Here is a 26,884-nt window from a genome sequence, read left to right as displayed (position 1 = left end):
CTCAAAGACATAACTTCCGGACCTTTTGCTGACAACCCCCATGCATTCTGAAGACCAGAACATAATTTGTGCTTACTGAAAACAATTTGCATGCATATAGCGTCTTTTGATTTAGTTCGAATTTCCCTTAATACTGCGAATGGACTAGTCTGGTAGCAGTAGCATTGGTGATAGTTGTAGCAGTATTGATAGCATGCAAATATTCCCTTTTTTATCATGTCCCTTATTATTTCCTAAATTTTTCCAAATTAATATAATAAAATAGTAGTTGTATATAATAATAAATAAAATAAATAAATAAAATAAAATAAATAAAATAAATAAAATAAAATAAATAAAATAAAAATAAAATATAAAATAAAATAAATAAAATATAATAATAAATAAAATAATAAAATAGTAGTTGTAGTAGTATTGGTAGCATGCAAATATTGCCTTCTTGATCATATCCCTTATCATTTACTGAATTTTCCAAATTAATATACTCAGTTATTCTTGTGTTACACCCTTTTGACAATCCGTCAACACATAACGTGTTCAGCATTGCTCTCAACATTCTCTGAAAGGCTCACATGAATGCCCTTCGTCTTCATGGAAAGTAAAGTTCAAACGTACATATACGAGTGCATATACTCGTATACTATGTGTAAACAATAAACGAATTGCTTAGCTTACAGCCCTTGTCCTGAGGACTGTGGGGAGGTTGACATCCCCAAACACATAATTACTGGACCTTTCAACAAGGAGGAACAAAATAGATCTCATAAAATTTCGATCGAATGTTTTGGGAAATGATTAGGCTTGGAGGGGGGGGGGGATTGCCCTCCATTTATTTTTGACTCTTAAAAAGGACACTAAAACATCCGACTCCCAATCAAATGAGCTCCATGCGATCCAAAGCTGTATGCGGCCACCCGTTCCATAAAAAACCTTATATGCCCCGGGGCATAACTTACGATCCTTGCCCCCCGGCTCTGGGGGATTGTGCCCACCCTAAAGACATTTTCATGTGATTTTTGAACTATTGGTAACAAAATGGCTATCTCACAATTTCAATTGAGAAGAGAAACAATTTAAATTGAGAGAGAAAAGAGGATGTCAGGGGGGGGGGCTAGTTGCTCTCCATCATGCTTGACTCCATCTGTCATCCTCAAAGACATAATTTTTAGACCTTCCAACAACGCTGAACAAAATGGCTATCTCAAAATTTTGATTAGATGTATTTTCAGAATGGATGGGCTTGGGGAGAGGGGCTTGTTGCCCTCCATTACTTTTTACTAATTAAAAGGGTACTAACCCTTTCAATTTCCAATCGAATGAGCCTTTTTCGAAGTTTCTACGACAATAAATGGCCATTTGAAAATTTCTCATCAGATACATTTCAAGAAAATACGAGGTGTCAGGAGGGGGAGTATCCACCTTCCAATCACTCTGAATCTTAATACGAGGTGTGTGTGTGTGGGGGAGGGGTCATCTGCCCTCCTATCACTTTGAATCTTAAAAAGGGCACTAGAGATTCTGATTACCAATCCAATGAGCCCACTCCGAAGTTCCTACGACCTCACTTTCTTGAAAAATACCTTATATGCCTCTAGGGCATAACGTACAACCCTTGCCCTGAGGGCAGTGAGGTGCGGGGGGGGGGGTTGTCATCCTTAAAGACACAATTTCAGACCTTTTACCTACGCTAAACAAAATGACTATCTGAAAATTTTTATTGGATGTGTTTGGGAAAATGATGGGCGTGGGAGGGGGGTTAGCTGCCCTCCAATTGCTTAAGACTGTTAAAAAGGGCAATAGCCCTTTCAATTTCCTTTCGAATGAGCCCTTTTTGAAGTTTCTACGACATTTACTTCGATACGAAGTGCCCTGGTCTAATAAACAAATAAATAACAATAATAACAAAAAAAAGTGCCCACATCCCTCTTTACTTGCCTAGGATGAGCCTGTTTTTTTGCTTTTATTTTGTTGTTGCTTTTTTTTCTTTCTTGTTGTATTTTTTTTTATTTAGACTCCAAAATACAAATTCGGTCCATCAGGACTCGCGATACACATTAAAAAAAAAAAAAAAAAAAAAAAAAAAAACAGATGTCTTATCTTGTCTAAAACGAAATCGAGTTCACAAAACAAAACACCATCTATATGGAATTCATACGGCATCAAAACTAAAAAAAATAGTTACACACTCACATTCCTCTCAAGTCCGGCTCGTCCAGATGCATCAGACACTCAATCTCAGGGATTTTTTTTCTCATTTTTTTAATATTAAAAAAAATGCAAATATTATATTTTTAAAAATATTTTTGTAAATATAATTTTTTTTTTGTTAATATTCTTAAAACATTTTTAGACATCAATGAATTTTTTTAAACAAATTCTTAAAAATATAAAAAAAAATAAAATGTGATTAAAACATAGTCCTATTAAAAATTAAAATATAGATTAAAAATGAAAACTAAAATATTCCTTTTGGGTAAAAGTTACACTTGTCGAGAAAAATCGATATGATTACTTTAGACGTGCAGACGATTGTTTTTCTTTTTTTGTAAAGAATGTTTAAAACAAGAAATATTTTACTGTTTTTAAATCATTATTTTATGCTATCAAGAAAACCAGGCATTAAAACATTCAGCTTGTTACCTTAAACCAGAAACACGAATTGGGCAGGGCAAGAGGGGGGGGGGGATTGCCTCTCTATATTTGGGGAACTAGCTTTTTTGTATTTTCGTTGAAAAATTGAAAAAAATATTTCCTACCCTGTCATAAATTGAAAAAGAAAGCAGTTTTTTGTACCTTCATTAAAAAAAGGAAGAAAAATCTTTACATTTCCGCCTTATCCCAACATTTTCGTGAATTAGCGCCCCTGGCTTATAGCTTATAATAATAAAAAATTCTTGGAATTACTCTGTTTTTTACATTTTGAATAAATTCTTTTCTAATAACTTAGTAATTATTATAATCAGACAAATGGTGTAAGTCTATACTATCACTAAAACTATTTGCTTACTTGATATCACCTCCATATTGAGGTATCATAGATTGAAGATCTGTGAGGTAGCCTTTAGGATCAACGACGGTTTGACCAGTAACTGAATCTGACACTTGAGTTAGTTTGATGTCCATCAGTGTATTTCTAGCCTCTCCAATTCGTCGCAAATCAAGTTCACCAGATGGTGTTAAATTACCTGAAAATAGGGTTTAAGTTATAACGTCAAGTTAAGCAGGGTTTAAAAGAGCTTCTAGTCTCTCCGATTTGTCGCAAATCAAGTTCACAAGATGGTGTTAAACTACCTTATAACAGGGTTAAAGGTATATCGTTAATTTACGTTAAACAGGGTTTCTAGCCTCTTTAATTTGTATCAGATCAAGTTCACGTTCACCAGACGGTGTTAAACTACCTGAAAACAGAATTTAAGACATAACATTAATTTAAGATAAACAAGGGTCCTAGCCTCTCTAATTATCGAAAATCAAGTTCACCAGATGGAGTTAAACTACCTTATAACAGGGTTAAAGGTATATCGTTAATTTACGTTAAACAGGGTTTCTAGCCTCTTTAATTTGTATCAGATCAAGTTCACGTTCACCAGACGGTGTTAAACTACCTGAAAACAGAATTTAAGACATAACATTAATTTAAGATAAACAAGGGTCCTAGCCTCTCTAATTATCGAAAATCAAGTTCACCAGATGGAGTTAAACTACCAGAAAACAGGGTTTAAGGTATAACGTTAATTTACGTTAAACAGGGTTTCTAGCCTCTTTAGTTTGTATCAAATCAAGTTCACCAGACGGTGTTAAACTACCTGAAGACAGAATTTAAGACATAACGTTAATTTAAGTTAAACAAGGTTCCTAGCCTCTCTAATTGTCGAAAATCAAGTTCACCAGATGGAGTTAAACTACCAGAAAACAGGGTTTAAGGTATAACGTTAATTTACGTTAAACAGGTTTTTCGGCTCTTTAATTTGTGGCAAATCAACTTCGCAAGATGGAGTTAAACTACCTAAAATAAGGGTTTAAGTTACAACGTGAAGTTAAAGTAAACAGGGTTTAACATAATTTGTAGCCTCTCCAATTCGACTTAAATCAAAATCACCGGACGGTGTAAAACCACCCAAAATAAGATTTAGGTGGAGAAAAATAGGGCATTCACTCTGTTTCGCGAAGAAACTGCATTACTAAATTCCTCGTATGGATAGGTACCCTAGCATAAAAGCAAAAGATGATTTATACTTTCCGTGGAATCGTGGTCGAGGCACTAGCTACTATCTTGTAATGATCAAGCTAAAACCCATAGCTAACAAAAATTTAAAAATGAGTTTTGAAAAAAAAATATCTAGCGAGAAAAATTCTTCATTCAAAGCTAATTCAACAATGATGACTCATATAAATTTATTCTGCCAGCAAAATTTTATTGCGAAAACGAATTTTCGAGCATTTTGAAGTAATAACTAGAAGCCTCTTGAAAATAGCGGCAGATAGAAATGAAACATAAGCCATTAAAATAAAAAAACTAAAAACTTTTTAACGTTCTGACCAATGGTCTACATGGCGCAAGTACCGATCTCCTGACTCTCTGCCTTCGGCCGGGAGTGCATTGCATGGTTGGGGACAAATCCCCCCACGCTTCCCGTGTCCCTCCCCAGATGTCTCCAGGCACCCATTTGGAGCTGGGTTGACTCTTGGCTGAGCTCATAGAATCACACCGCTGCCCCCGTTCCAAACAAAATAGCCAGCAACACCAGAGGCCCGTTCTTTTGCACTAAGATCTTACATCTAGGATCTCACATCTTTCTGCAAAGATTTCCGTTCTTTTAAATCATCATTGTTCTAAGATCTTACAGCTCACTGATGTTAGCAAAAAGTGTGAAAGACGCCATCTTTCTGCCATATAGAACAATGATGAGAGAACTTTGATGATATACTCATCATTGTTCTTAGACCGATGATTAGAGCAGAATGATGAAAAACGTTTGCAAAAGAACGCCATAAGATGTAAGATCTTAGTGCTAAGATTTCCTACTCTTAATAAAATCCTACTCTTTCCCCCTTTCCCAATAATTATTTTTCTTAAATTTATCAAAGAATTCGTTCTGGAACAAATGGACTCGACTTTCTTGCATTCTCGTATCAGTTTCCTAATTCAAGTGGTCCAGTTCCCCTCTCCCCTCTTTGCAGGTATTGTATTATGAATAATGAAACAATTGACCACTGCCTATTTGAATGTAATATGCTGACGTCTGCACAGCATACTTTGCATTGTAAACTGTTAAAGTGCTTCAAACACCACAAAATCTCACTATCAGCCAAGAGCCTAGCCGACTATACCTGCACATAGAGCACAGAAATCGATATCTATCATCTTATATTTGAACTCCTTGAGTCGAAAGATCTACTGAAAGATATCTGAGAATATCTAATAAATAAGAGACAACCAAGCCAGTAGCTCTGTAGCCCACAGAGTGAAGCAAAAGGAAAAGGGCTAAATAGTATCAACTGAAAAGACCGCCTGCTGTGAAATAGAAGAAGAAGAAGATTTCATTTTTAAGCGTTCTTTGTCAAAAGATGTAAGATCTTAGCACATAGATGAGTAAAAGAACGGCCCTCAGGACTCGAACCCCCGCCCTCATAGAAAAAGGATCCCAAGCCCAGTGCGCTAACCGCTCGGTTGGGATGGCCATGAAAAACAAGGAGAATTACTTTTTTTGCACGGGTTTCTTTCCTTCTTTCTTTTATTCCTATTTAAGGGGTGTTTTGCCCATAAAGGAAAGACTCGTAACGATTCCCTAAAATTGCGTTGGTTAATGTCTATGATATTCTAAAATATTTTATTAAAGAGATCCCTTAAAGCCAAGCGGGAGTGTTATCGCAACTTAATTGTACAGAAAAAATACATGTTTGACGAAAATAATGTTGGCTTAAAAAGCAAACTTAGTTTAACTAAATTCTGGTACATTAAAAATAAATTAAGAAAAAGATGGGTTAAAAATTGATTCAGGGGATAAAACAAACTCGGCGGATATCTGATTCAGAATATGCAAACTGTTTGTCTCTGGCACTCACCGTTTTTTGAAACTTCTGACATTAACCATTTATTTATGTTTTCATCCAACGAAAGGGACTTAAAAATATGTCTCAGCAATATCTTGAAAACCTGAGATGATAGAGAAACAGTTTTCGGATTCGTTAGAAAGTTATAGAAGTAAAAATTATTTTGAAAATGAGCCCTTTAAACATCTCTCTGATTCTTCATCAAGCGAAACCCATAAAAAAAGAGGTGAAAAAATATTTTTTTATCGATATTTTTAAAATCCGGTGTGATAAAAGCAAAACAGTTTTTAGATTTGTATTCAACCTGAAAAGCAGCATTAAAATAATTAAACACCATGCCAGATATCTACGGCTTATTATTGTCAACACTAATCGACACGGTCCTTCTGGTCAAGTACAACTCTGAAACAAGGCATCTTAAAAGGTCGAGGAAGGTATGCTAGATGTTATCTAGAGTTGTCTAAGGATAGTTATACTAGATGTTTTCCAGAGGAGTTGTCTAAGGATAGTCTTAGCTACTCCTTTGAATGACCCTGTATCAAGCATTAAGCTGTATGACGGATATAGTTCGATACCGCTTTCTAGGGCTATAATGAACGAAAATTTATTGTTATTGTCAATCGACATTTTCCTTCTAGTACTCAAGTACAATTCCGAAATGAGGCGCTTCAAAGGGTCGAGGAACATATACTAGATGTTTTCCAGAGGAGTTGTCTAAGGATAGTCTTAGCTACTCCTTTGAATGACCCTGTATCAAGCATTAAGTTGTATGACGGATATAGTTCGATACCGCTTTCTAGGGCTATAATGAACGAAAATTTATTGTTATTGTCAATCGACATTTTCCTTCTAGTACTCAAGTACAATTCCGAAATGAGGCGCTTCAAAGGGTCGAGGAACATATACTAGATGTTTTCCAGAGGACTTGTCTAAGGATAGTCTTAGCTACTCCTTTGAATGACCCTGTATCAAGCATTAAGTTGTATGACGGATATAGTTCGATACCGCTTTCTAGGGCTATAATGAACGAAAACTTATTGTTATTGTCAATCGACATTTTCCTTCTAGTACTCAAGTAGCCTACAATTCCGAAATGAGGCGCTTCAAAGGGTTGAGGAACATATACTAGATGTTTTCCAGAGGAATGTTCCAAGAATAGTCTTAGCTATTCCTGTGAATGACCGTGTATAAAGCATTAAGTTGTATGAAAGATGTAGCTCCATACCAGTTTCTAGAGCTATAATGAAAGAAAGGTAAAGATGGATAGGCCGTGTTTATGAATGACGGATGAGAGCTTGCAGAAAATCAAGCATTTTCGCAGTTCTTCTGGGGCCCATTGTAAAGCAGTATGGCCTTGAATGGAGTAGGAAGGAATCATCAGAAACAATTTAAAAGAAATAAATCTCATGAGAGGAAGAAAATAATGAATATTTGAACAAATTGAGGCCATTAAGGAGCATCGTAACTATTCTGGCGTCAAGACCCACAGAAGCATAAATCCTCGCCACCATTGAACTTCATGGGATAGAGAAATTTAAATTTTATACTTGAATTCAGTACAAGTTAAATGAGAAGTTAAGCCTATGTGCTTCCTAAGATTATTGGATATCTGCAATGTTGACATTTCATGCCTTTAATTAGTTTCCTTGGGTATCACGTCTCTTCTGCGCTATTTGAAAACACTTTTATTCGACCCAGAAAGTTTTAATTGACGGTAACTGGGTGACGAGTGAGTATGCAATGAGGGGTATGAGAAATTTGGTGCAATCCCACTTTCTATGGATATAATAAAAATAGTACTACTAGATTCAGTAGTTCCACAAAGACAGAAACCATTCCCCCCTTTTTTCGACCAGTTCTTATATTCTTAACTTTTTTTTTATCGACTTTATGCAGTTAAATTATTGACAGGTGTTTAGTGTCCCTTTTAATTTATATATATTTATATCTCGTTCTTTTTTGTATTTATTCGCTTATTTTGCCCCCCCCTTTTTTACTGTCCCTTTTAAATTTTCTTCTTAGGTTTAGTTTTATCTTTTAAACTTTTTAATTGACTTTTTACAGTTAAATTATTGACTCACAAATGATTATTCATTATGATTTTTCTTTTTCTTTGTTGCTATTTGCATTTTTGCCAGTTTTCATGTAACCATATGCTTCAGACTCCGAAGTCTGAATTCGGCCCTTTGTGGGCTTGTGATAGCGATTTTTTTGAAATAAATATCTTATCTAATCTCAGTCCCTGAATGGGGTGGGTTGGGGTCACAAGACAGGATATTAAGGAAATAGCAACATAGAGAGCAATAGTAAAGAGTCAAGCATTTAACAGATTGAGGTGAACAAGAAGAATTATTCCATAAAAATCAACCAAAAGTAAAGAACAACACTAAAACTTAAAACGAACAGAAATTATTCCGTATGTATATTGAGGAAGGGTTTGACCCCTTCCTCAATACCTGGCTCTTCACATTAAAGTTTTTTTAGTCATTTTAAAAAGGCTTCTTATTCTAATAAGACGGTCCTTGTGTTTCGGGAGTAGTTCTTAAAAAGAAGTACAAATAATTAAACTTTTCTGTAAAGAATGATATATTGGGGAGGGGCCGAACCTTTTATACATGGAATAATTTCTGTTCGTTTCAAGTTTTAATGTTGCTCCTTACTTTCAGTTGAAAAGCGTGCTGTTGTTTTGTATTTAATCTCTGATCGTTTTTCAATTGAGAGGGAAATGCGCAGCTCTGTTGTCCACAAGAGGCTTGATGCTGCAATGAAATGTTAGTAGTAGTAACATGCTAACAAAAAAGTTACCTGGTACAGCAGACAAATTTCCTGGAATTGCAGAGGCCAAGCCACTTTTTGGATCAAGAGTCGTTGAAAAAGTGCCACCCATACTTCGGGCTAAAACTGAGTCAGGAATAGGCGTCATCTTCTCTGCCATTGGATTTCTTTGTCGACGATTTCGAGAGTCACCCACGTCCGGTATGGTTTTCCAATCATCTTCACTGACCTCTTGGAGCTGACGTTTCAAATCGCTAAACTGCTGTTGAATTTTAGGACGCTCTTGACGGTATTGCTCAAGCTCGGCTAAATAAAATATACGTTTTAATGCAATATTCCAAACATTTCGATATGCTTAGACCAGACCTACTGCTTACATGGTTTCGAAAGCTATTCATCTTTTCTTTTTAAATCCATTATATATTTAAAAAAAAACTTCTTTTTTTTATAAAATTCAGGGGAAGAGAGTAAAAGAAGCTGCCCCCCCTCGGGTATAAACTTGACCTAGTGAAACACCAAAAGTAATTTAACAATACTTGCAATAGATATGGCTAAGTAAATAAATAAATTTTAAATAGATTGGCTTTTTCAAATATTTCGAATCCAACCCCTGATCTAGGCCCATACCAGGGTTTCGCTTAGTTAGCAATCAAAATATCTTCCTTATAGCCATTATACAATAATAACAATAATAATAATAATAATAAAAAATTAAGCTAAGTAGTTTGACTGATTTTTCTAATCTGAATTCATTAGGATAGCAATAGTTTCCTTAAAGAATTTTTGACAGCCTTTCTTACTAAAACTTTGAGATGACCCAGCATCTGGAAGGTTTGGAGACACTCTACAATATCTAAAGCAAAAAGAACCTTAAAAAAACATTCAGCTACGTAGTTTGATCGCTTTTTCAAATCTAAATTCAACAGTTAAGGCAAGCAGTAGTTCCCTAAAGGATTTTATGATAGCTTTTCTTAATAGAACTCTGTGAAGGCCCGGCCATCACAGAGCCATCTTTACTTAGCCAAGTCTAGAAAGATTGGAGACACCTGTTCAAAAACAAAAAAACTAAATATAAGTATTTACCATTTTTTCTGATTTGAATTCAGTAGTAAGAGAAGCATAATTTCCTCAAGGATTTTCTTGCAGCTTTTCTGGACAGAAATCTGTGCATCTAGCATCCAGAAATCCAGAAATCTGTGCATCCAGAAATCCAGGCTTAAGTCTGGAAGATTTGTAGTTGTATACAAAAAAAAAGTCTAAAGCTACTTAGTTTGGTCAATTTTGTTAATCCTAATTTAGAGATTTAGGAAAGCTACAGTTTCCAAAAGAAATTGTCCTTATTAAAACTTGTAATGACCCATCTTCAAGTCTGAGAAGCTTGGAGACACCTGTTCTAAAATATCTAAAGGTAGAAAAAAGAAAAAAAAAACCTAAAGCCAAGTGTTTCGATTAATTTTTCTAATCAGATGATTAGAACCCTCAAAAGATTTTCTGATAGCTTTCCAAAATAGAACCTTGCGATAATCCACCCTCAAGTCTGGAAAGCTTAGAGACACCTGCTCTAAAATATCCAGAGACGAAAAGAAATTTACCTAGGTAGTTTTATAGATTTTTTTTTAATCTGAATTCAGTAATTTCAAGAAGCATAGTTCGCTCGAGGATTTTCTGATAGCTTATATTAATAAAACTACGTGATGACCCCACCTCAAGCCTGGAAAGCTTGCAAACACCTGCTCTAAAACATATAAAGCTAAGTATGTTGATCACTTTTCTAATTTGAATTTAGTGCACAAGAGAAACAATGGTTCCCTTCAGAAATTTCTGCATGTAACACAACTTTATGATGGCCTAGTCTTAAGTCTCCAAAGTTCTGGAGACATCTCTTTTATATTTGTGATAGTTATTACACACCTTTACTCCTCTTTTCACGTCTATCTTTGCGTTTTTCATCTTGCCTGTTGTCAATAGCTTCATAGATGGCATCAGCTTCTTCGTCATCTTTGTCATAGGGATCTTTATTGAAGAGTGAACCTCCATACCCAGAAAACTAGAATACAGATAGAATTTCTGAAAAAAGTGTAAAAAAAAAATAATACGAATGAGATGAGGGGATAATGTAGACCACATGTGCGTTTCACAATTTGTAACGTTGACGTTTCACGTTTTTTGTGCTCAACTCATATTTTTGTGCTCAGTACTCATATTTCACACGCATTTCCTACAAAATTGTAATTTAGAGATAAATTACTTTTAAGATTTTTAGATTATTAAACTACTACGGACATCAAAGAAAAAAAAAACAATTTTGCCCTACCCCCATCTTAAAATTTTGCCCTAGACTAAATCCTACCAGAAAACTGCGATTTTTTAAGATTTTTCTTTTGTTCGTGTCTACATGAAGAAGTTGTTGGGGTGGTACCATATTTTCATCATTGTTACCATGTTGAAGTATCAAATATATAAGCAATGCTAATCAGGCTAAATTTGAAAAAAAAACTTTTCGTGTGTAAAAAATTTAAACATTAACAATCTGTAAATTCACAAAGAAAACTATAATAATAATGATAGTTTTATTTCAACCCTTCATACAAATACATTCAAATTCTCGAAATAGTTATAAAAACGAAAGAAAAAAAAAATAACGAAAAAATCACACAACGCTACAAAACAAAATTAAACTGTAATAACTATGGAAAAGAGAAAAACAAATGAAATAAAAATCATGATTTTAATGCACAAGACTAGCTAATAGAAAGTCGTGGATTGTTCTATTTCGACTTTTGAAACGGGTATACAACTCATCCATTTTCTTACTTATTTCAAAAATATAGTACCTCTGCGAAACATAAGAGTTTCTGAACCATATGGGAATTCCCAATAAATATTTGCAATACCGGAAAAAAATTGAACGAATTCGGTTACGTTCGATTTTACTAAAGCAATTCCATAAAGGGGTTAAAAAAAAGACATGTGGCGTGAATATGGCATTACAGAGACGACCGAGCGTAATTTGTTCAAATTTACCTTTAGTTCGTGCTAGCATACCGTAAGTTTTCCGCAGTTTTTCCTTAAGTGCCGCAATAACTAGATTTTTAGTAGCTTTAATAGAATTTCCATACCGGAGTCCGAGATATTCGAACTTATCCTTTTGGAGAACTGTCTTCCCGCAAACAACAACACGATTTGGCAATGTTTCGTCATTCAAAACGACGAATTCAGTCTTAGACGGCTCTATTGTTAGCCTAATATCACCAAGTGCAGACAACACGGCATTAATAGCTTTCTGTAAAGATTCTAAATTATCACTAATCAAAAGTAGATTATCTGCGTAAGATAGATGACTAGCATCAATTCCATCATCTATCAAAAAATCTTCTATCGATTTTGTCGCAGAGTGTATTGCATTGTTAAATATCACAGGGCTGATTACTGAGCCTTGTTTAACACCCCTACGTATATCTATAGGTCCAGAAAGCTGTCAGGCAGACCGAATTCTTACTTGAGATTTTCGATACCATTGCCACAGACAATTAAATACAAAGGGATCAACTCCTGCCCTTAGTAGTGACAAGACTCCTTGCGAATGCAATACAGAATCAAACGCCTTAGATATGTCTATTGCGCCGACGAATAACGGAGTTTTTCGTTTCTTAAACTTTTCAACAATTGAAATAAAAGTTGCATGTGCATTCTGAACACCAAGACCGGACTGGAAACTGAACTGATTGTCACCCACTTCCGCTCGCCCTGCCACTATAGGGCACAGTATCTTCTCCAGTAACTTTGCTAGAACTGAACAAATAGTGATGGGCCTGAACAAAGAACAATCTTTAGGGTCTTTCCCCTTCTTATGTATACAGGTAACGACCCCCTGACACAAACCTTGTAGGACAGACTGTTGCAATACTATTGCTTGGAACAATAAAGCTATGTGGCTAAACAGTTTAGGGGTACCATAACTCAGATGTTCCCGGCTAAATACCATCTGCCAAAAGAAGAGGACGAACAAAAGATTCAACACACGACGGGGTACTAGTAAGCCAGTTACTGTATTGGTTTAGTCGATCAAAACCTTCATAAAAAAGCTACCCATTCTTAGGATGTTTAGCATGACATGTTTTTAGCTTAATCTTTGCTGATTGCTCACCCACGTTCCTTTTTTTTTTAACTTAAATACATTAAAACTTAAAAGGAACATAAATTATTACGTATATGAGGGGAGTCACCCCTCCAAACCACCCAGCTTCTTATTGTTCTAATTAAACGAACATAATATTTCTGTAGTCGTTCTTAAAGAATTGGGACAGAATTCAAATTTCAACAGGTTTGAATTTTTCTGCAGGCAGTTTGAGTTTTTCTCACAACTCTATTTTTTAAAACAATAAAAAACTTTAGCGTAAACAGCGAGGCATTGAGGAGGGGACAGCCCCTTTCATATACGGAGTAATTTCTGTTCGTTTTAAGTTTTAATGTCGCTCCTTACTTTCAGTTTAAAAAAATTGTTTTGTTTTATTTAATTATCTACTAGAGGGAAGTCAAATCTGAGGTTGTTTGGTTTCTGTCTGAGAGCTAGACGACAAACAGCCTATTACAGGATACAGGAAGAAACCCTCTGCACTAATTGTGCATTGTGCTTCAAGGAATGTAGAACAGTCTGGCTGGTGATAATCCATAGAGATACGGGTTGGCTCAACGCGGAACCTACCATACTTAAGATCTTCAAGCAAGAGTAACGATCCCTGAGTGGTTGACTGGAGCAAATCCCTGTATACCAGCACTTACAGAGGCCATTGTTCATGTCAGGGGGTCTTCAAACTTTCCACACAGCTGTCCTCTTAGAGAGTGTCTTCCATGACTGTATCCTACTTTAACATGTAATTTAGCCCACAGCTTAGCGGAAGGTTTGCAGCTGTTGGGGCATGTCCACAGGCCATTGGGTCTTGCAAATAGTGCACTAAGAAAGCCTTCTTCCTTCTCCGCCTTCATTTTCCTCCAGCTCCCTATCCGTCGAAGTTCTTAGGTTCAATCACCAATCCACAGGGACTCAATCCTCTGCTGGTAGGCACCTTCATTTATATAGAGGCAAAATGCTATTTGAGGACGTGATTAAAAGACCTGCTGAGATCAACAAGTACTTTCAGAAACACTCCCATCACATGCAGCAAAGACATGTTCTGTTAAATCCACTTGGCTTAATTCTTTTACTGTTATAGTCAATGATCAGATTTTGTTTTATCACTCAAAGTTGTATTTTTCTTTTTATCTTGTTAATCAAATTAAAATGTTGAAAGTTTTGTTTTGGTGATTTCATTCCTTCTTTTCGTTATTCTCACAAAAATAATGATTTTGCAATCTAAAAATTTTTAATTCAATATAATACCAATCCAGCTTGAAGTCTAGCATAAGGATCATACTTTCGAAAAAAAAAAATGTTAGACCATAATTACCATTTTTTTGCAATATTCTGAAACTGATGGCATGGAAAAGGAAAAAAAGAGTAAGATAGGAAAAAAGGAAAATAGGAAAGACAGAAGGAGAAAAAGGAAGGTCAGAAAAAAAGAAAAAACAAATGAGAACAGAAAAAAAGAAGATTGGAAAAAAGAAGAAGAAAAAACCAGCGTTGTTCCCACAACACGATTATACATATAAATTAATTAAAAACTACATTAAACCAAAAATGAACAAAAATAGAATCAAATAATCTACTAAGCATACAACTTCCACAAATCAGTATCAATAAATAAATGAAACCCAAAACGAACAAAAATTAAAATAAATAACAGAGTAAAATACAAGACGAGCAGTTTTATATACATATGCTGATATTTATTCCTTAAAATCTTCATTAATTTTTGATTTCTTAGACTTATAAAATGAAAACAATTAATAGAATTTTTTTTAAATTAGTCATATACATCCTCTGGTTGACCTGATAAATAGAAGTTAATACCATTCCTAAAAAATTATATGTATGGTCTTTTACAGCCTGGATAAAATTATACTCTGTTGATTTAGTAAAATTTTAAGAGCAGAAGTAGTAATAGAAGTAGTCCCGAAAATTCGAATTTAATACCCTCTGTCGTTCTTTGTATATTGCTGAGATGTCTTATTGGCAGCCAGCATGCAGACCCTGTGTTTTTGATTTAATTTTAAAGCAACATTTAGTTTTTAAGCATAATGGGAAAATTTCACAACTGTGTGGGGGTTGACCTACCCAATAACCCTAGAGATATAGTTACAAGACCATTCAGCTATGCTGAACAAAATGGCTGTCTTCAAATCTTGATCGGAAGTGTCTGGAAAATTATAAGCTAAAGAGGGGCTGATTGCCCTTTAATTACTTTTGACTCTTGAGAGGGCAAAGTAACCGTAGAAGCAGCATTAAATGAATACACACAGTGTCTTCTGGCAAGCTCAAAATCCACAACCTATGAAAGTATGAAGGTGAATTTTCAGAGAATATTTCTGTTGTACGAATGACAACCTGCCATCCGTATGCAGGTTGTCAAAAGGGCATATCAGCAATATCTTAGGAACAGTTTCGTTAGGAACAAACTTACAACTCTTGTTGTGGGGGATGTTGAACTAACCAAAAGATAATATTTGCATCATAATACTAATGCTTCTACTCCTACAACTACTGCTACTACTATATTTAATGGTGCCACTACTACAACTAATAAACCTAAGGATATTAAGGTGAAAATTTTGGGCAGTATTGTAACTGTATTGAAATAAATCGAAACACACTATACCCATATAGGTTGTCAAGAGAACGCATCAGCACTGATTCAGGACCGGTTGATGGTATTAAGTTAAAAATTTCATCGTGTGTTGAAGGGGATGTTGAAAAAAAAGGTGCTATGTCTATACTGCTACTAATGCTACTACAACTACTGCTACGCATAATTGCTGAAGCTTTCAACGATGCTGGAAACATTTATGTCTCAAAAGTTTGTTTGGATATTTGTCATGGGAAATGATAGGCCTGGGGGGGGGTCTCTTAAATCACTTTTACTCTTAAAAAAGGCATTATAACTTCCAATTTAAAATCAAATGAGACCCGTCTTAATTTAAAACGACCACCCATTTCATAAAAACCTCCCAAGGGCATAACTTAAAGCCCTTGCCCCAGGGCTCTGTGGGGTTGTGCCAACCCAGGAGACATTTTTATGTTTTTTTTTTAACTATTTTAAACAAAATTGCCATCGCACAATTTTAATTAGATGCATTTGATGAAAAGAAGAATAGTTGGGCGGGGGGTTGCTACTTGACCTCCCATCACTATTGGCTCTTAAAAGGGATCCCAAACTTCCAATTTCAACCAAATGAGCCAAACCTAAAGCTTAAACAACAACCCCTTCCATAAGAACCTTAAATATTCCAGGGGCATAACTTACAACCCTCGCCCACAGGCTCTGGTGGTTCGTATCAACCTTAAAAGCCTTGTTATATGATATTTGGACTATTCTTAATAAAAGGACTGTCTCAAAATATCTTTTGGATACATTTCAGGAGAACACGACGTGTTTGTGTGTGTGGAGGGGGGGGGGAGGCAATTTAGCTGCGCTTTGATCACTTTGACTCTTAAAAAGGGCATTATAACTTATGATTACCAATCCAATGAGTCCCCTCCAAAGCATATACAACCACCCTTTTTATAAGAACCTTATATGCCCCACGGGTATAGCTTACAACGCTTTCCCTGAGAGCTGTAGGGGGGGGGACCTTCAACTACGATAAATAAAATTGTTATATCCAAATTTTGATTGGAGGTTTTAAGGTAAATGCTGAGCATGGACGGGGGACTGTTTGATCTTAAATCACTCTGATTCTTAAATAGTGCACTATAACTTCCAATTTGAAATCAAATAAGCCCCATCTGATGTTTATACAACCGCCCATTTAATAGAAACCTTATATGCCCTCATAAAATAACTTACAACCATATCCGCAGGGGCGCTGGGGGGGGGAGGGGTTGTGTCATCCCTAGAGACATTATATGATATTTGGGCTATTTTGAAAGAAATTGCTATCTAATAATTTCAATCAGATGGGTTTGGGGTTGTATGAGAGGAGGGGAGGGGGGCTAATTCCGTCCATCACCTTTGACACCACATGAGCCTCTTCTAAAATTAAACAACCATCCCTTCCATAAAAACCTTAAATACCCCCTGGGCATAACATATGATCATTGCTCCTAATCTCTGGGCTTTTCTCCAGCCCCAAAAGCCTTTCTATATGCTATTTAAGCTATTTTAAATAGAATGGCTATCTCAAAATTTCTATCGAACGCGTTTTGGGACAAAACGACGTGTGTGTGTAGGGGGGGGGGGAATATGCTCTCCGACCACTTTGACTCTCAAAAAGAGCACTAGAGCGTCTGATTGCCAAACCAATGAGCCTCCTCCAAAGTTTATATGACCACGCTTTCTAATAAAAAAAACCTTATATACCCCCAGGGTATAACTTACAACCCCTTGCCCTGAGGGCTGGGGGGTTTGTTATCCTAAAAGACATAATCTCCAGACCTTTTAAATACGTTGAACAAAATGGCTATCCCAAAATTTTGATTGGAAATGTTTGGGGAAATGATGGGTGTAGGGGGTCATTTGCCCTCTGATCAATTTCGACTAATAAGCCACTATTCCTCTCAATTTCCAATCGAATGAGCCCTTTTTGAAGCTTCTACGACAAAAGTTTCTATAAAAACTTTATATGCCCCAGGGGCACAACTTACTACTGTGAGACTTGCTTTGGTAAGGGCTTAATTCATCAGTGAGTCATAAACAAATCAGAACCTCTTCATTGCAACAGATATGAAACTAGACTCTCAACTAACTAACGTATGCTAACGTAAATCTGAAATGCTGGTTTTAAAGTCACTCAACTAACGTGATTCTCTCTCCGATTATTTTCGACTATTAAATAGGGTAATAGCCCTCTCAATTTCCAATCGAATGAGCCCTTTTTGAAATTTTTACGACAACGCTTTCTATAAAAACATTATATACCCCCAAGGCATAACTTTCAACCTTAGCCCTGAGGGCTTTGAGGGGACTGTCATACTTAAAGACGTAATTCCGTCTTTAAGTATGTTCCAATTACTTTCGACTATTAAAAAGGGCAATAGTCCTTTCAATTTCTAATCAAATCAGCCATTTTTGAAGTTTCTACGACAGCACTTTCTATAAAAACCTTACATGCCCCCAGGGCATAACTTACAACCTTTGCCTTGAGGGCTGTGGTGGGAGTGTCATCCTCAAAAGCATAATTTCCCGACCTTTCAACTACGTTGAACAAAATGCATATCTAAAATTTTGATTGGATGTGTTTGGGGAAATGGTGGGTGTGAGAGGGGGGTTAGTTGCCCTCCAATCACTTTCGACTATTAAAAAGGGTACTAGCTCTTTCAATTTTCATTCGAATGAGCCCTATTTGAAGTTTCTACTACAATGCTTTCTATAAAAACCCTATATGCCCCCAGGGCACAACTTACAAACTCTTGTCCTAAGGGCTGTGGGGAGAGTGTCATCTTCAAAGACATAATTTCCAGACCTTTCAACTATGTTGAACAAAAAGGCTATCTCAAAATTTTGATTGAATGTTTTTGGGGAAATGGTGAATGTGGAAGGGGTCTTAGTTGCCCTCCAATCACTTTCGACTATTAAAAAGGGCACTTCTAGCCCTTCTAATTTCTAATCGAATGAGCCCTTTTCGAAATTTCTACGACAACTCCTTCGATACGAAGTGTCCTGGTCTAAAAGAAACCAAAAAAAAAAAAAAAAAAACGTTTTTCCCAAATCGTATGATAAACACGTTTTGAAACAAAACTATCTGCTTTCAATCCATATAATTTTAAACCTGATTTAACTTTGACGACTGAACTTGTCGGGTCCACGACTCAGTGGAGTTGTGTCAAAACTAGTCATTTAGAGTGCGTTCGAACATTCCATAACCAGCTGATCTGGCCATGCCGAACTTCCCCGGACGTAATGTGTACATGAGCGCCCATTACGGGGAGACAAGGGGGCGCCAGCCCCCCCTGGCTCAGATATTTGCATTAAATTAAAAACTTTGTCCACAGAATAAGTTTTCAAAGAAAAGTAAAGAGCTCTATTAAGCCGAAAATGGGCAGAAATAGAGTCAAATAATCTTCCAAGCGTAAAACTACCACAAATCACTATCAACAATTAAATGAAACTGAAAACGAACAGAAATTAAAATAAATAGCCGAGTCAAACTCAAAACGAGCAATAATTAACACTACTAGGGCTGACAACCCCCATACCTTCTCAAGACAAAAATATAATTTAGGCTTTACTAAAAAAAAAAAAAAAAAAAAAAAAAAAAAAAAAAAAAAAAAAAAAAAAAAACGTGGATTGTCAGTTTAATGTACATAAACTGATATCTATTCCTTAAAATAAAAAAAAGGTAAAAAAAAGTGAGTAAAAAAAAGTTTTTTACTTGTTTAAGTAACAAAAGTGAAAATATTTAAACATATTTTGTTTTCAGTAAAGCGCAAATTATGTTCTGGCCTTCAGAAGGCATGGGGGTTATCAGCCCTACTAATGTTAGTTTTTGTTCGTTTCGAGTTTAACTCGGCTATTTATTCTAATTTCTCTTCATTTTGAGTTTCATTTATTTATTCATAGTGATTTGTGGCAGTTTTACGCTTGGATGTTTACTTGACTTCTTTTCTGCCCATTTTTGGCTTAATGGAGCTCTTTAGTTTTATTTGGAAAACTTGTTTTGAGGAAAAAGTTTTTTAGATGAATTTCTGTTAATTTTTTATTGACAAAGTCATTTTCATGAAAAAAAATGTATATCTTTTCGGTTTTGTTTTTCTATAAGAATCTATAGTTTGGCATAATTGTGGGGATGTGACATTCCAAATATCTCTAAAGAAATAATTGCTGGACCGTTCTACTATGCTGAACAAAATAGTTGTTTCAAAATTTCGACTAGATGTGTTTGGGAAATAAATCGGCTTGAGAGACTGGCTGATTGCCATTCAATCTCTTTTTATTCTTAGAAAGAACCCTAGAACTTTTAAATTTGAATTGAATTAGCTTCTTTTAATGTTTCAATAATATTTCTAGCTACTATAGAGTAGTGCTGCCTATGATATTGCTTATATGCCTTTCTGAAAACCTGCATGTATACAGTATTTTCGTTTAATTGGAGCCCCCCCCCCCTAAACACTTACTAAAAGTTTCACCCTAATACTCTTGATGTCATTAGTTACAGTAAATGTAGTTGTAGTGCTAAAAGTATACACATAGTGACTTCTGGCTAGGTCGAAATTTTCCTAAAGTTACTCTTGAAGGTATAACTTAATAATACAACATATTCTTGCAACATTACTTTGTCGCTTTTTCAGAAGTTCACGTGCTTAAAGTTTGTTCTGATGTAGTTCTATGGTTACCTAGATATTTATTTCATGTGATTACTGGAGACATTGTTAAATTCTCTTTGGACTTTTTATTTCAAAATGATTATCTCACAATTTCGATCGAATGTGTTTGAGAAAAATAGTATATCAGGGGGGGGGGGGAGGGCTATTTTCTCTCCATCAAGCTTGACTCTTCCTGTAAAGTTCACAAGACCACCTCTTCCTAAAAACCTTACATCCCCCCGGGGCATAACTTAAAACCCTAATCCCCATACTTTGGGGGGGGGGGGGGGGTTGTGTCAACCCAAAGACCATTTTATCAGATCTTTGGACTATTTTTTAACAAATGGCTACCTTAAAATTTCTATCGGATGCATTTGGGGAAAATATGACGTGGGGTTGGTGTATAGCTGCCCTCCGATAAATTTGACTCTTAAAAATGGCCCTTCAACTTCCGATCCAATCCAATAAGCCCCCCTCCGAAGTTTATACGACCACCATTTCCATAGAAATCTTAAATCCCCTCGGAGCATATCTTACAACCCTTGCCCTGAGGACTGTGAGGGGGTTCTCATTCTCAAAGACATAAGGCAGTTCTTTTGCACTAAGATCTTACATCTAAGATCTCACATCTTTCTGCAAAGATTTCCGTTCTTTTAACTCGTCATTGTTCTAAGATCTTACAGCTCACTGATGTTAGCAAAAAGTGTGAAAGACAGCCATCTTTCTGCCATATAGAACAATGATGAGAGAACTTTGATGATATTGTCATCATTGTTCTTAGACCGCTGATCAGAGCAGAATAATGAAAGACGTTTGCAAAAGAAGGCCATAAGATTTAAGATCTTAGTGCTAAGATTTCACTTTCAAGCGTTCAAAAGATGTAAAAGATGACTTTTAAACTACGTCAAACAACATAATTATCTGTAAATTTTGACTGGAAGTGTTTGGGGAAATGATGGGCGTGGGAGGGGGGATGGTTGCCCTCCAATCACTTTTGACTATTAAAGAGGGTACTAGCCCTCTCAACTACCAACCGACTGAGCCCTTTTTGAAGTTTCTACGACAACAAATGGCCATCTTAAAAATTCTATCAGATGCGTTTCGGGAAAATGCAACGCGTGTGTGCGTGTGGGAGGGTATTTGCCTTCTGATAACTTTGACTCTTAAAAAAGCACTATAACTAACACTATAACTTAAAAAAACACTATAATTGGTTGCCATCCAAGTTCCTATGACATTTCTTTCTATAAGAAGTGTCCTGGTCTAATCATATGCAGCGCAATAGCGCTGCCTAAGTAAAGAACGATGTTGGCACAATGTATTATTTTGTTTTCTTGGTCTTAGACCAGGGCACTTCGTATTGAAGGAGTTGTCGTAGAAACTTCGAAAACGGCTCATTCGATTGGAAATTGGAGTGGCTTGTGCCCTTTTTAATAGTCGAAAGTGATTGGAGGGCAACTAGCCCCCCCCACACCCATAATTCCCCCTAACACATTCAATCAAAATTTTGAGATAGCCATTTTGTTCAGTGTAGTTGATTTCCAGATAGAAAATATGTTTTGAGAAGGTCACTCCCCCACAACCCTCAGACCAAGGGTTTTAAGTTATGCCCTGGGGGCATATAAGAACGATGTTGGCACAAAGTATTATTTATTATTTTTTTTCCTTTAGACCAGAGCACTTCGTATCGAAGAAGTTGTCGTAAAAACTTCGAAAAGGACTCGTTCGATTGGAAATTAGAGTGGCTTGTGCCCTTTTTAATAGTCAAAGTGATTGGAAGGCAACTAACACCCCTTCCCCGCGCACTATTTCCCCAAATACAATCCAATAAAATTTTGAGATAGCCATTTTGTTCAGCGTAGTTGATTTCCAGATGGAAATTATATTTTTGAGGAGGACACTCCCCCACAGCCCTCAGGGCTAAATTATGCCCTGGGTGCTTATAAGGTTTTTATAGAAAGCGTTGTCGTAGAAACTTCAAAAAAGGCTCATTCAATAGGAAATTCAAAGGGCCAGTGCCCTTTTTGATAGCCAAAAGTGATTGAAGGGCAATTAACCCCCCTCTCACGCCCACCTTTTCCCCAAATACATCCAATAAAAATTTTGAGATAGCCCTTGTGTTGGACATAGTTGAGGGTTCTAGAAAATGTGTCTTTGAGGATGACAACCCCCACAGCCCTCGGAGCAAGGGTTTTAGATTATGCCCTGAGGTCAAATAAGGTTATTATAGAAAGCGTCGTCGTAAAAAGGGCCCATTCGATTGGAAATTGAAATGGCTAGTGCCGTTTTTAATAATCGAAAGTGATTGGAAGGCAACTAGCACCCCTTCCACGCCCACCAATTCCTCAAACTCATCCAATCAAAATTTTTAGATAGCCATTTTGTTCCACGCAGTTTAAAGTTCAGGAAATTATACCTTTGAACAGGACAATCTTCCCCCAGTCTTCAGGGCAAGGGTTATAACTTATGCCCTGGGGGCATATAAGTTTTAAATTAAATTTTGGTCCTAGAAACTTGAAAAAGGGCTCATTCAATTGGAAATTCAAAGGTCTAGTGCCCTTTTTAATAGTCGAAAATGATCTGAGGGCAAATAACCCCCTTCTCACGCCCACCTTTTCTCCAAACACATTCAATCAAAATTTTTAAATAGCCATTTTGTTTAGCATAGATGCTTTCCGGACAGAAATTACGTTTTTGAGGAGGACACTCCCCCACAGCCCTCAGAGCAAGGGTTGTAAGTTATGCCCTGAGGGCATATAAGGTTTTTTATAGAAAGCGTTGTCGTAGAAACTTCAAAAAGGCTCATTGGATTGGCAATTCAAAGAGCTAGTACTGCTTTTAATAGTTAAAAATGATTGGGAGGCAACAAACCCCCCTCTCAAGGTCGCCTTTTCCCCAAATTCATCTATTTAAAAATTTTATATAATCCGTTTTCTGCGATGTTTCGAAAGGTATTGAACTTAGTTCTTTGAGGATGACAACCCCACAACAGCCCTGAAAGCAAGGGTTGTAAGTTATGCCCTTGAGGCATATAAGGTTTTTATAGAACGCGTTGTCGTAGAAACTTCAAAAAGAGCTCATTCGAGTGGAAATTGAAACGGATAGTGCCCTTTTTAATAGTCGAAAATGATCTGAGGACAAATAACACCCCTTCTCACGCCCACCTTTTCTCCAAACACATTCAATCAAAATTTTTAAATAGCCATTTTGTTTAGCATAGATGCTTTCCGGACAGAAATTACGTTTTGAGGAGGACACTCCCCCACAGCCCTCAGAGCAAGGGTTGTAAGTTATGCCCTGAGGGCATATAAGGTTTTTTATAGAAAGCGTTGTCGTAGAAACTTCAAAAATGGATTATTTGATTAGAAATTCAAAGGGCTGGTGCCCTTTTTCATAGTCCAAAGTGATTGGAGGGCAACAAACCCCCCTCTGAAGCCCACCTTTTCCCCAAACACATCCAATCAAAATATTGAGATAACCATTTTATTCAACGTAGTTGAAAGTTCTGGAAATTAGGTATTTGAGGATGACAACCCTCCCACAGCCCTCAAAGCAAGGATTGTAAGTTATGACCTTGGGGCATATAAGGTTTCTATAGAAAGCGTTGTCGTAGAAACTTCAAAAAGCGCTCATTCGAGTGGAAATTGAAATGGATAGTGCCCTTTTTAATAGTCGAAAGTGATTGGAAGGCAACTAACACCCCTTCCACGCCCACCATTTCCCCAAAAACATCCAATCGAAATTTTGAGATAGCTATTTTTTTCCACTGAGTCTAAAGTTCAGGAAATTGTACCCTTGATTAGAACACTCCCCTCACAGTCTTCAGGGCAAGGTTTATAAGTTATGCCCTGGGGGCATATAAGTTTTTATTGAAATCTTTGTCGTAGAAACTTGAAGAAGGGCTCATTTGATTGGAAATTCAAAAGGCTATTGCCCTTTTTAATAGGTTCGAAAGTGATTTGAGTGCAACTAACCCCCCTCTCTCGCCCACCTTTTCCCCAAACACATCCACCCAAAATTTTTAGATAGCCATTTTATTACACGTAGTTGAAACTTTTGGAAATTAAGTCTTTAAGGATGACAACACCTCCACCCCACAGCCCTCAGGGAAAGGGTTGTAAGTTATGCCATGGGGGCATATAAGGTTTTTATAGAAAGCGATGTTGTAGAAATTTCCAAAAGGGCTCATTCAATTGGAAATTGAAAGGGCTAGTGCCCTTTTAATAGTCGAAAGTGATTGAAGGGCAACTAGCCCCCCTCTCATGCCCACCATTTCCCCAAACAAATCCAAAAAAATTTTGAGATATCCATTTTGTTCAAGATATTAGAATGTTCTTGATATTAGGTCTTTTAGGTTGAGTATCCCATTGGAGCCTTCAGTGTAAGAGTTGTAGGTTATGCCCTGGGGGCATATCACGTTTAAATAGGAAGCTGTTGCAGAAATTACATAAGGGATTCATTTGATTGGAAATTGAACAACTGCCCTTTTTAATAGTCGACAGTGAGTGGAAAGTAATTAACCCCCCTCTCACGCCCACCATTTCCCCAAACACATTGAATGAAAGTTTAGAGATATCTATTTTGTTCAGCGTAGTTGAAAATTCTGGAAATTATTTATTCAAGGATGACAAACCCCCCAGAGCCCCCAGGGCAAAGGTCGTAAGTTATGCCCTGGGGGCATATAAGGTTTTTATAGATAGTGTTGTCGTAAAAACTTCAAAAGGGGCTCATTCAATTGGAAATTCAGAGGGCTAGTGGCCTTTTTAATAGTCGAAAGTAATTGGAGGGTAACTAACCCCCCTCTTAGGCCCACCATTTTCCCAGACACATCCAATCAAAATTTTGAGATAGCATTTTGTTTAACCTAGTTGAAAGTTCTGGAAATTAGGTCTTAGAGGATGACAACCACCCTCACAGCCATTAGGGTAAGGGTTGTAACTTATGCTCTTGGGGCATATAAGGTGCTTATAGAAAGTGTTGTCGTAGAAACTCGAAAAGGGCTCAGTCGATTGGAAACCGAAAGGTCTTGTGCCGTTTTTAATAGTCGAAAGTTATTGGAAGGCTTGACATTTTTATAGTAAAGATCGATGTTGGTATAATGTATTATTTTTGTTGTTGTTGTTTAGACCAGGGCACTTCGTATCGAAGGAGTTGTTGTAGGAACTTCGAAAAGGGCTTATTCGATTGAAAATAGAAAGGGCTGATACCCTTTTTAATAGTCGAAAGCGATTGAAGGGTAACTAATCCCCCTCCCACACCCACCCTCCCATTTGCTTTTATGTTTAAAAACTAAATGTTGCCTTAAGATTAAATCAAAATGCACTGTGTTAATGTTAATTCCCGATGAGGCATCTCAGCAGTATCCCAAGAACGACTGAGGGTATTATGTTCAAACTTTCGGGGCTACTTCTGCACTTAAAAATTAACCAAATAAAAATAGCGTAAGTGTATCTAAGCTATCAAAGAAAGTAAACAGATTTTTTTTTTGCGAATGGTATCAAGTTTTCCATTTCAGGTCAACTAGAGGAGGTATGAAACTAAATTAACCTCTACTATTTGTGTAGAGATTTTTAAAAGGGTGAATGTTGTTAAAAATTGCTGAGAATTTTTCTCCAGCATGCAAATAGCAGGCCAAACTATAAATTCTTAAAAAAACAAAAAGATTTAGCGTATTATTTTCTTTTTCCCTGAAAAGACTATATCAATGCAAAACGAACAGAAATTAATTTAAAAAAACTTTTTCACAAAATAAGTTTTTCAAAGAAAAGTAAAGAACTCCATTAAACAAAAAATGAGCAAAAATAAAGTCAAATAATCTACCAAGCCTGAAATTACCACAAATCAGTATTGATAAAAGAATGAAACCAAAAACGAGCAGATATTACTGTAATCAACCGAGTCAAACTCAAAATGAGCAGAAATTAACATGAGTAGTTGTCAAAACCCCTATGCCTTCCCAAGCCCAGAACATAATTTGCACTTTACTGAAAAAATTACAAATGAATGCGCATTGTCAGTTTAATATACATATACTGATATTTAGTAATCAAAATGTTAATACTATTTGATTTATTAAATCTATAAAAGTAAAAACATTTTTTTTTTCAGTAAAGTGCAAATTATGTTCTGGCCTTGGGAAGGCACAGGGGTTTTGAGCCCAACTTATGTTAATTTCTGCTCGTTTTGAGTTTGACTCGGTTATTTATTGTAATTTCTGTTCGTTTTGGGTTTCATTTATTTATCGATGCTGATTTGTGGCAGTTTCACGCTTGGTAGATTATTTGACTTTATTTTTGCTCATTTTTTGTTTAATGGAGTTCTTTACTTTTCTTTGAAAAACTTATTTTGTGAAAAAGTTTCTTTTAATTAATCTTTCTATAAGAAATGTCCTGGTCTAAAAAACAAAACAATATATTGAACCCACAGCGCTCTTTAATTAGGCAGAGCTATCGCGCTGCTTACGATATTTTGTCTTGAGATTTCAATTCTACAGTACTGGAAGTACTTTATTCCTTTAATTTATGATGTAAACTTTAAATAATAAAAAAAAAAAAATTTAAACTGAAAGTAAGGAGCGACATTAAATCTTAAAACGAACAGAAATTATTCCGTATATGAAAGAGGCTGTGCCCTCCTCAACGCCTCGCTCTTTACGCT

General features: G+C 36.2%; 1 protein-coding gene and 1 long non-coding RNA gene across 2 annotated transcripts in view; both read right to left on the bottom strand.

Moving 5' to 3' along the window:
- The window catches only part of LOC148945010 (uncharacterized), a 540,330-nt gene that overhangs the window by 421,371 nt on the left and 92,075 nt on the right, over nt 1–26,884 (bottom strand). The gene's annotated exons all lie outside the window — the stretch shown is intronic.
- Prp6 (pre-mRNA processing factor 6) overlaps nt 1–26,884 on the bottom strand; it is an 89,107-nt gene that overhangs the window by 41,078 nt on the left and 21,145 nt on the right. The window contains exons 4-6 of the mRNA XM_089099453.1: nt 10,741–10,876; nt 8,860–9,135; nt 3,008–3,185 (exon numbers count right to left, since the gene is read on the bottom strand). Of these exons, the coding sequence (XP_088955579.1) occupies nt 3,008–3,185; nt 8,860–9,135; nt 10,741–10,876 (590 nt within the window). The remainder of the gene's footprint in view (nt 1–3,007; nt 3,186–8,859; nt 9,136–10,740; nt 10,877–26,884) is intronic.

Source organism: Artemia sp. Qi Xiang Cuo, chromosome 13 (assembly GCF_049724085.1).
Source record: "Artemia sp. Qi Xiang Cuo chromosome 13, ASM4972408v1, whole genome shotgun sequence".
Lineage (NCBI taxonomy): Eukaryota > Metazoa > Arthropoda > Branchiopoda > Anostraca > Artemiidae > Artemia > Artemia sp. Qi Xiang Cuo.
Note: the sequence above shows the minus strand (reverse complement) of the source record. Positions and strands in the feature narration are given on the sequence as shown.